Genomic DNA, 12,001 nt, shown 5'->3' on the forward strand with positions numbered 1-12,001 from the left:
TCATGTCCTGAAATCCCTAGAGTCACACCCGCTGCATGGTGTTTATGGCAGGTCACTGTTAGGGCCCTGGCCTTCAGTGGCACGTTGGCAGACAGGGGAAAGCCCTTTACCCCAAAGGACAGTGTATGATTGTTTTAATGTGGTTTCTCTGGTATTTCTTGTTCCAGCAAAAACCCAACCACATATCAACTGACTGCCATGCGCAGACTTAAAAAATTACAAGTGCACAGATCGCCAAAGCTGAGCGTAACTTATACTGCACACACTGTTATTATTTGTATCCCTGACAGAGATGATGACATTTCATCGTTCCCCTGTGCACTTGCCCATTACTGATAATGCTAAGCTGTTTTACAATATCAGTATGCCTCAGAAAAAAACTCTCCTTGCTGCCCTTTTGACAATAGACAAAGTATGCATAACAGTAGGCTATGTGCAGTGTACAGCACTGGATATGACATCAGATCGAGTACACATCAACAAGTGTGTAATGTGGTAAGAGACAAATGTGTAAGCAAGCATACACAGTGAGGGGGATGAAATTCACAGAGACTCCTGAGGGAAATCAGAATAAAATGGTAAATGTACTTGGAAAGCACATTTCATATATTCGGATGAAAATTATATAATGACTCAGCCGACTCTCCTACCCAATAAGGGAATTATATAGAAATGGAATGAGAACGACATTGTCTGGATTGTAAATGTCTGCTAACCGTCATGCTGCATGTTTGTCAACTGCCGAACTCTGCAATGGATATGCAACTGTAGATTTACAGTGTACTAAGCAACAAGAAATGTGCAATTTGAGCTTGAAAGTAAAAATCACTCGTCCTAAACACCTGAAAGTCATGGACAAAACATTAAGTGATTGTTAGATCATATGTAAACCTTTTTAAAACTGATCACAGCATGACATTAAAACAAGACACTATGTTCATCAGTAATTATACATACAATAAACATTATACATATGAGTTTAATTAATACGGAATGTTTGATGATAATAATAATAATACTAATAATACTAATAATACTAATACTTATTAATAATAATAATAATTATTATTATAATAATTGTTAATTATTATTAATATTGTTGTTGTTGTTATAGATATTGTTGTTAAATAAAATTCAGTACTAACGTCAAGCACGCCCATGACGTAGGCACGGCGTATGTTGTCAACAGAGAAAAGATGGCGGCGATATCAGAAATGTACGATGTGGGTTGGGAAGGTAAGACAAAAGATAAAATAGATTCGCCTCAAGTGTCATCGGGACATGTCTTTTAATGCACTTTGTGTTTTCTTGGTATTTTGTTTGTGCAAAAAGCACCGGGGAGAGTGTCACTGCCCCGGACTGACAGGGCTCGCGAGTTAGAAGGAATTAGCTGACGTTAATGCTAGTTAGCATGGTTAGCTAACTTATTGGGTTCACCCATACAGTAGACCCATACAGCACACTCGTACAAGCTCAAGTGTCGTCATTGGTAACCAAGTTGTTGACTGCTAAAGTAGCGGTAATGGTAAAGCAGCAAGCGGTGCTTGTCTGTTTTCAGATAACCACTTAACGTTATTGCTGTAGCATGCTAGCCAGTCATAGCTAACGTTAGACAGTCATGGCTTCGGCCAACGTCAGCTATCGGTATATAGTTAGATTCATGGTTTTGCTAAACTGCAGTAGAGTCGTATCTTAATCGTGATGCAATTGTTAGTTAGTGTCATTTCGTCTACTTGCAAGTGATCTAGTAGCACAAACATAACCGTAGTGGGTTGTACTTATTTATTTTTTTAACCCGATAATTTGACCTAAGTGATGTCTGACGAGCCCCGGTCATTTCAGCCACACCATCCACATCAGTTCAGATGACGGATAATTAAAGCAAAACGTTACTGAACATTAAGTAAAGTGTGATGCTTATCACGCTCGAGTATTGCAAAGTCCCGGAGTTCAAAGATCGTGCTTGATATATCATGTGGAAAAGTGTTGATGTTACGGGTTACAACTGTCCTTCTGGGTAAAATGGTACTCAATTTTGTCCACAGAGATGAGAGACAAGCTGCGTAAATGGAGAGAAGATAACTGCAGAAATAGTGAACAAATTGTGGATGTTGGTGAAGAGCTGATCGGTGAACATGCATCAAAACTGGGAGATGACAGTAAGTGTGTCAAAATGAAATAAACCGGTACATAATGTTGCATCATTCCAGATAGTTCTTTTAAACAAGCATACACACTGAGGATTGTACCAACATAGACAGTAATATGCAATGCTATTTGGAGAGCGAGCATTAGGAATTAGATAAGGCAACACGTTCAGAATGCCTGTTTTATACTATATTTTACAACATTAAACAGGTGAATATTGGCCTTTATGACAAACCTTCTTTAGCAGGTGGAACACACTAATGTTTTGGTAACACAACGGACAGCTTGTTGGCATTTCTTTGTGTCAGGAATGTCATATTAAGCCTAATGTTTGCCCCCATTTTGGTTTGAATAGACGTGTACGTTATCAACATTGTAATTGTCACAGCCCTCATGCTTTCATGTGTCCCCTACGTTGGAATGGACGTTGAGCAAATCCTCTTGAGGGCATCGCTCAGATTCAAAAGTAACTAATATAGTTTGAAAAAAAAGAAAGAATTTTATGACAATAACAAACATGGCCCGCATCTATTGAGAAGGAGGCAAAATGGCCAGCAGTGTTGTAGACACTGTGAGACCACTAAATAAATCCCAGAGTGTGGACGTTAAATTCCTAACATTGGTTTTACGGATCAGAGAAATTGTCGATGAACCACACTTTCAGTATTTCAGGATGTCTGTCGGGGCTTTTGATGACTTGCTTGTTCCTGCTATTCATGGCAATTTTTTTTGTGTACAATCAGGCAATGGCACTAACTGTTGCCCTCTTGCCTGGGGCAAGTAAAATGATACTCGGGCAAATTGAGATTGTTTTCTGGTTGCCCGTATCCGTATACATTCCTAATGCAGAGCATAAATGAGCCTTTAGAAATAAGATGCATCGCTTAAAATTAAAGTACCCCTCCACTCAAAAAAGTATTTGTCTTTGGTTTCTGTCCTTTAAAATGTCTGACATTTACTTTAGTGACTTGTATCATAGCAAATGTTGTCACTAGAGAGGTGTTTTCACAGTCCTCTCCTGAAGGAGAAGATGTCTCTGCACTTCTTTGAGCTCTGAGATTCAAACATTTGCGGGCAGTTTTGGTTGGAACGTTATAAGCAAATGCACCAATAGCTATCTTAATATATAGAACAGTATTCGATGGGCAACAAACTTTGACACAACACAGACATAGAAATCTGAAACCTCCATTGCAGAATGGACTTTTGGTACAGAGACTCAATACACTGCCATCATAGCTGTGAGTCACTGACAGTTATAAGCTAACAAACAATAGAAACTAATAAAAAATGCTTACTACATTAACCATTCTGATATGTCTGCCAGTCGCCGATTTTAGTGCACAACATATTCCTCATCTGATTCTCTTCGACGTGTTTAGTCATCTTGATGATTCGCTTGCGCGGTTCAGTTTAAACCTCCGGTAGAAGCTATAAGTGGTTTTTGAAGAGCTCAAGCTAGCCAACATGCACAGGCACAAGCAGTGGGGGCGAGGCGAGGCCAGATCCAGAATTCTTCAATAGAGAGAAACATCTCTGAGTTTTCTTTTACTTTCTGTGTGCAATCAATATTAAACAAAATATTAATAATATAAGATTATTTTTTTAATATGTGTCTGCAGTGGGCCTTTAAGCCCTGGAACAGTATATAATAATTACTTTAATAATAAAATAATACCTGGGATACAAAGATGCTTCAGCTTATAGTTACAAATTAAATCGTTACGTCCATGCATCATTGACTATATGTAATTTTAATTATCAGGTGTCTTATGATGATAAAAAAAATGATGGATAATATTGAACCATGCAGTACGCCCTCCACGTCAATGCATGTTCAATGTGCACTCGTGAATTGAATTTTTTTCAGTTGTGCCATAAAATTTCGTATCATTTCATGTTTCCACACTTTATATTTCTCTCTCTGAATTGGCTCTTTCTGAGCTTTTTGTTTCAAACTCCAGCTATACAAACAACTACAACACTGGAATCTTCCTACAAATCTGTGGCGTGGGGACATTTTATGTTGCCGTAGAATACAGTGAGGAGGGAACGGAAAGAGTCAGCAGAACAATTACTGTCTGCATCCATTTTTTCACAAGTCGGCTATGCAAATGGTTACACTTCCAATATGAGCGCACATTTGCGGTGCCACCACTAGGGGTAAAATGAAAAACATGCATGTTTGTCAGAATCAACATAAGTTTAATTAGTAAACAATTAAACAACAGTGACACAGTTTTAGCTGTCAGTATGAAAAATACACATGCAATGAGTAACAAATATAAAAAATAAATTACTGCTGCAATTCTCCAATAATTAACATGCTTCTTAAGTAAGTGCAACTGCAGCATTAACCTAGGTTATGGCATTTGCCCGTTCTGAATTCCCAAGTAGGGGTTGTTGAAATGGTGTCGGGAGCTGGGTTTGCACAGCTTAGTTTTTTTGACAGTGACAGTGACACCTGGATGGTGCCTTTTTAAATGTGTGTGCGTGTTCATAAATAACCTGCATGCATCCCACACTTGGGATTTGAATGACGGGGGCATCTGCAAGCTCCGGTTTCATGTTGTCGGCACGGGGTTAGCTCTCTGTTCGCTAACCAACTGTCCACGCAGCCGCGTTCGTAGAATGGGGGGCGTCCTGTGCTACAATATGCTTTGCCTGCCACTGCTGTTGCCGCCCCTGCTGTTGCCGCCCCTGCTGTTTCCACCACTGCTGTTTCCGCCACTGCTGTTTCCGCCACTGCTGTTGCCGCCACTGCTGTTGCCGCCACTGCTGTTGCCGCCACTGCTGTTTCCGCCACTGCTGTTTCCGCCACTGCTGCTCCGCCACTGCTGTTTCCGCCACTGCTGTTTCCGCCACTGCTGTTGCCGCCACTGCTGTTGCCGCCACTGCTGTTGCACCACTGCTGTTGCACCACTGCTGTTGCCGCCACTGCTGTTGCCGCTGCCTGCTACTGCGCACGTGCGAGCCAAGCAGAAGACTAAACGGTCCAGGGGCAACTCCGATGAGTTTTTAGCTCCGCACCACAAAACAAGACTGTACATTCGCCATATTAACGCATGCCACATTTACGGACCACGGTCCACCTCTGTACCCACCCAGAAGTGCCTGTACCATGACAGTTTAGTGTATCGTTACACCCTGAGCCACCACCCAGCATATTAGCAGCAGCAGTCTGAAAACAGGACGGCTGAGTAGTGTTGCAGGGTAAACCAATACTAGAAAGGTACCGTGGTACCCTGCTGTTACAAACAATACTATTTGACATTTTATTAGTGTCAGTACTTTATGAACTTTGTGGGGCAGCTCTCTGCTTCCTCAGTGCCTGCAGCCAGAGTGGGCGTGGTTTCATAGTGACAGACAGTCATGGAGCGAGACGGACATGACTGAAAGTGGCTCCTGCCAACCGTCCCAGGCTTGCTTATAAGTAGACACCCGGAGCCAAATATTATGCTGCCAAAAGCAAGGGCAAGCCCACGAACACCACAAAAGCCACTTTGTAAAGGATGCCTTAAATTGATACAGATCAAGGGTATCGACATGTCCAACTTGGAGAAACATGTAGCTGACGGACATGCGGAGTTCAAAGAGCTGCAGGTTAGCGAGAGATAACCTGACTATCCCCCAGATGGTACATTAAGTCAAGTGAGTGTTTATTTTGTGACGAGCAAACTTTTTTCACCATCAGAGTAGCACGTAGCACTGTCCATAACATGCGCTGGTATACTGATCAAGACACCAGCACTTATAAATGATCTATTTTAAAGTAAAAATTCCGGTGTAGGCAAATTCAGTCATCAAATAAGCCACAGAGACAATTTTCTTTGTGTATGAACTATTAACGTACAGTACATTTTCCGGAGAGACGCTAACACGGATAAGCTCATGGTGGTGAGTTGAACGCATTAAAACGTCTTTTTTAACCACTAATACTGCTCCAAATAACACCCAACCTCGAAAGTCCCTATGCATTAACTGAAGCACCAACAACGTAGTATGTGATATTAAAAAAAAGGAAGGAGCCCATCAATGATTTAATCCAGCAAAACACCTAAATGTTGTGTTGCTGGAAGACGCACACTGTAAACCGTGTCGGTCATGTTGTTCACAAGCAACCATAGAAACGCTCAACACTGCTCTAATGTTATAATCTAGTCAATTTGAGTCTCATCCCTTTTACTGTTTATGAGAGTGGAGTGGAGATGCTGTGCAGAAACAGCAAATCTTAGTTAAAGAGTTCATAAATTCATAAAATGACCATCAACTGTTTCATAGTAGATTTTGACCAGACCACAGGTCCATGTATTAAGGCAGTCGTATCTTTAACATTAAAATCGGTTTCGGATTTGCCCTGGTGAATCTTTACACCCCTTGTTCACACCTGCCAAAACAAACCACGCCTAACTAAATTGGTATGTAAATGCCCCAAAACACTAATGAAAAACTAATGGCCAAACACTTCTTTAAGTTCAGATATACAGTAAGTGCAGGTAGGGCTGTGCGGTGTGACATTATTTATCGTATGACAATAGAAAACGTCTATTGGTTCATATTTTGCTCTATTATTTATATCGCAGTGTCATAAATCATGCACTTTACAGGCTGAGGTGTGTGAAGATGAAGTGAGCTGAAGGTGTCGCTCCGTGCGTCATTCTCTCCTCTCCTGGGCACTGCCGAGGTGCTGTTAAGCGAGGCACTGAAACCCCATATTTTTTTACTCTGCTATGATGACAGAGTGGAAAAAATTTAATTTCCCCTTGCGGGATTAATAAAGGCATTCTTTCTTTCTTAATAAAATCAGAACTAACCATCAATAGCCATTACCCTAAGGGCCTTAAAATGTAATGTATTGTCAAAAGTTGTGATTATAATATTTCGAAAAATAAATGCGCATATCCAGGCTATTCAATACCAACGGCCAACTGAAGAACGCAGCGCAAACCAACAGCTTATATAGCCTGTCAACGAATGGTCATGTGCATTTATCCTTAAATTAGAAGTAAATTAAATTTGGGGTTATCTGTAATTATGAAAAGTAAATGTACAGTATATATAGAATTATCAGCAAATACAGGTAGATATACTTTTGTATCAGCAGCTGTCATTAAGTTACATTGAAACGTTACTTCTTCAGCTGCTTACTTCCTGTCGAGTCAACATGCAGAAATATGGACAGCCCCACTCTGCCACCTACTTTGTGGTCGGAAGGTGTTTTTTTCCCTTAAATCCTGTCAACAGATTTCAAGCATGCTGCTGCCCCCTACAGCTATCAAGTGCAGCCCACACATAACCTTCCGTTTACCGCCACTATACACTGCCGTGAATTGACATGGGGTCAGCCAGATGAACTGAGAGACCTCTGTAGACTGTTTCTCTCTCTTCATTAAATCACCAGAAAACAACTGTAACAGACACACAGACCAGTTTACACACACCTGACGCACGCACGCACGCACGCACGCACGCACGCACGCACGCACGCACGCACGCACGCACGCACGCACGCACGCACGCACGATCGTCTAATTACAGCTGTGCTGTCTGACAGTCTGACACAGCGGTGTGAAAGTAAAACTACAGTTCTAAATATACCGTCAGCTATTGTCAAAGAAAGATACAAAAAAACAACAACACATTTTTGATATTACAACACTTTAAATAAGATGCCAGTATCAGAAATCAGATATCAGTAACCAGCACTCGACTCGACTGTCAGTGGTCGCTGCCCAGAGATTTTGGTCATATAACCCAGCCCTAAGTGCAGGGAACAACAATAAAATTATGCGTTAACTTGCATACTTTAAATAATAATAAAACCATTATTATTATGTAGAATGAAAAAACAAAAACAAACTTTAAAGTAAGTTTCAAGCCCTGAAGAGACGAGTACAGTTGGTCTGTTCAAAGTTTAAAACATTTTTTGAATGAGGATCTTTTGCTCTGTGGGGTTGAAAACCACTGAATGTCCTTCTGTAAAAACAGTAAGGCTAATGTATTGACTTTGGCTTAATCTGTACAACTTTGTGAGATATGATTGATATAAGTGGGTGATTTTCTGCTAGCTAGCTTTTTTCTCTCCTCTCTTTTGTGGTATATATTTTTCTCTTGGATACATTTCTAAACAGGATCTTAGGTTTCCTGTGATGTGGAAAACACAGATAGACACAGTTATGGCAGAAAAGCCAAGTCCAGAAATAGAAATCAGACAGAGAGGTGGTTTAAATTTAAGAGCAACATTTTGTTCATACCACTACGAAGAGTATGTGCATTTCGATTTGTGTGGTGATTTTGTGGAATAGTTTGGATGTAGTATAACAATAAAGTCTAAATATAAATCATTTCAACAGGACCTACAAAACAATTATTTCATACAGGGAGATATACAGGGATGAGGAAGGGTTGGCAGGATAAGTGTGAGGTAATTGTTAAAGTTATACACTGGAGATTAAAATTAGAGAACACATTATTAATACTTGATTTATTCTGAAATATTGATTTTTTTTAAATTGTTTTATTTGTTGTTTTTATCAACCAAGGCACTTCAACAGAAACCTTTTTGTGAAAAAAAGCAGTGAACAAAATTAGAGAACACTTTCAGATCCCTCCCAGTTATTGGTGTTAATCTGCACCTGGTGATAATTTACTTAATTGTTGGACACACCCTATTTATCTGCAGCTCTCCTGGTTACTTTGTAAGACGGCGAGCTGCTCTAAGGAGACTGAAACCCTGAGACAGCAGGTTGTCCAGATGAAGGCCAAAGGGATGACCCTCTCAACCACAGAGAGAGGTTGGGCGTTCACAGTCTGTGATTTCAAGAGTATTGAAACTTTAAAAGGACACAGATTCATTTAAATCCCTCAAAAAGGCCGGTCCACGTAAAACAAGCGCACGAGAGGACAGGAAAAAAGCTGTCACTAAAAGTAGAAATGGGTTTGAAAATTGACCTGATTCCTGTCCAGACATACTATATGCAGGGACACAGTTAACAGGACAGTAATTGTAATGTAATGAAAGCTGCAATAATAAGCAATGTATAGTCTGTTGCCTAGTAACGCACTGCGTACTGTAGAGCTGTAGGATTTATCGATTCTGCGATATAAATCGATATTTTGTTTCCATAGAAAGTATCGATTTTTTGGGCGCAAGTATCGATACATTAAGTAGCATTACCGTCTGTCATATTGTTTGGCTTTAATAACTTCAGGCACAGCCGAAACAAAAGAATCATAGAATGCAACTTCTGTGTTAAGCTCAGCTGCATAAACTATAAATGTTAGCTTGTTACGAATGTTAGCTTTGTGAGAGATTAACTTTTAGATTAGCATTCATTAAATAACACATTTTTGAAAAGTGTTTTCTTGCCAGTGCTGCCTCCATCTGCTGGCTAACGCCGTAAAACCGGGAGAAATACACGTTAATCATAAATGTCAGCAAAGGCAATTTAACGTTACAGGTTTATTGTTGACCACATAACATTAATGTTGCAGCGTTACTAGCTTTAACCATTACACTGCGTTTGAGAGGCTAGAGGAGTTTGTATTTATTTCACAGAAAGAGCTCACTGACATTAAACATCTCTTTTTTCAGAGTGTCCTGAGACAGACCGCAGCACGACTGACAACGTTTCTGACAAACTTAATGAGAAGCCAATATAAAATACATGACTATAATACAATAAAAATATATCAAATAAGTGAAAACAGCAAATTTATATAAAAATCGAGTATAATCATGAATGTATAATGCAGAATATCTACAGTCAGATGTGTCTGCCTCCAATTTTATTATCAAATATCTTCAAATCCTCCAGTGCGAGCAGGACCTGGAGTTTCAGCTGTGTCTGTAATTAGTTCAGGTAAAGGGAGCAGTAGACTTTCTTTATTTACACTAGATTATAAACTGTCATTAGTTGGGACTTTGTGTAATTAAACAATACGTTTGAACTTCAACTCTATTTTATTATTTATCAAAACCACAAGAGACTTGATTAGGACTTGCTGCTTCCCACAGAGACTTGACTCAGACTTGCAAAAAATGACTTGTTACCATCTCTGCTGTCCAGTCAGAGCCATATATTGTGTAATTGATTCTTTCAGTAACAATTCAATCCCAGTCAATGGAACACTCACAAGATGTCACCAAAATCACACTGTCCCTTTTAAAATCTTTCAGAAAACGATGTATCGAATCGTATTGTTGGCTGAACATCGTGATATATATTGTGAGCTAAATATCGTGTATCATATCATCAGATTACTGTTTCGCTACAGCCTTAGCGTCCAGTATGCTGTGGATTTTGAAATGTAGAGTTTCTTCCAGTCAGACAAATGAGTTATATGGTAAGGATGTCCTCTTACCTTTTCTTAGCTGACGGTTTCGGCTGTACTCCAGCCTTCCTTAGAGCTGCTGTTTTCTTCTGGGTATGACGTGTTTTATGAAAACAGCTAACCGATCCGGTTGTGTCTGTTCCTCGCCCTGGTCCCGCTGGCAGAGAATGGTGTCCCAGGTGTGTGGGAGCAAGTATGCCCCCTTGCCCTAAGAAAAGGTAAGAGGACATCCTTAACATATAACTAATTTGTCTGACTAGAAGAAACTCTAAATTTCAAAATGGATAAAGAAGACATTAGGAATACAATCGATCTATGCAGTGGATTTAAGATTTTCACTTTTAAAGCAGGAGTGAGCTCTACTTAACATAAACATATTAAAGGTCATGGTCTCCCTCACAACAGTAATGTCCTGCTGCATTAGCATATAGATCTAGCACCTACTCCCCAGTCATTATGATTCATGCACTCCTCAGAAGAGGTGGATAAACACTTAACATGCCATGGTTTTATTGGAACCAGCTTTTAAATTGGCTGTGAAATGAGATGGTAATTATTAAAACAAGAGTTGGAATCATTAAAGTCAAGAAAAACTTGAGGCATTCGTTTGTTTTGGCCTACTTGTCAGAGCTGTCTGTCTAACATGTTGTATTAATTCCATTAATTGGCTTCTGTAGCCAGGCTATTAGTCAGTATGCTATAATGTTACAGTTGACTGAATGAAAAATTTCAGTAAATGTTTCTTTATTTTTTTATAGCTAACCACCAAATGAAACATGTTAAAGGAATGGTTGTGCCTGTTAATAATGGTGCTCAACATGCCATGCTCTACAAGCATAATAAATATAAATGCTGACATTTTCAGTCTTGAGATTGGTTTTATGTATGTATAAAAACACGTGTTCGACAATATTTTTACATTTTAAAAACGTTGCTAATGCTTTAACAACGCTCAGGTATCCAATACATTTTACGCCTAAACTAATATTTACATTTGTATTTTTAGTGTAAAAAGACATTATGATGTTGCCCAACCACATTTAGCTGTTGAAATTTGTCTTGGCATGTGAACTACAGTCCGTAACTGTGAACACAGTCACACTATCCAGAGTAAGGGATGCAAAACAACATAGTATTTATAGTATATAGTATAGTATTTACAGAAATCACCTTTTCCAAGTCTCTATTTTACTAGTATAAAGTATAGGGAAGACATCTAATAATGAGGAAAATGAATTATGAGTGGTGGTGTAGTTTAGGGGGATTTTCAGATAGTTATATTTCAGTCTGACATTGAGATGTGATTATACCAAACATAACCTATTTCCTTGATAATGTTACACTTCATTTCCTCAGATGTAACATTATTATTGAAATTGAATTTATAATGTATACTAACTCACTGTGGGGAAATGAATAACATGACTGTGAAGCCTGACACAAGGGTGTTTTCATGAAATGGTCCAGCATTATTAATTTTAGTTCTATCCAAGTTTTGAATTAATCTGGGGTTTTTGAA

At 39.3% G+C, this 12,001-nt stretch overlaps 1 protein-coding gene across 1 annotated transcript in view; it reads left to right on the forward strand.

The window, feature by feature from the left end:
• Positions 1-1,189: 1,189 nt before the first annotated feature.
• The window catches only part of emc2 (ER membrane protein complex subunit 2), a 34,005-nt gene continuing 23,193 nt past the window's right edge, over positions 1,190-12,001 (forward strand). The window contains exons 1-2 of the mRNA XM_083918972.1: positions 1,190-1,236; positions 2,046-2,159. Coding sequence (XP_083775098.1) covers positions 1,197-1,236; positions 2,046-2,159 — 154 coding nt within the window. The 5' untranslated portion in view covers positions 1,190-1,196. The remainder of the gene's footprint in view (positions 1,237-2,045; positions 2,160-12,001) is intronic.

Source organism: Echiichthys vipera (genome assembly GCF_963691815.1).
Source record: "Echiichthys vipera genome assembly, chromosome: 8".
Taxonomy (NCBI): domain Eukaryota; kingdom Metazoa; phylum Chordata; class Actinopteri; order Perciformes; family Trachinidae; genus Echiichthys; species Echiichthys vipera.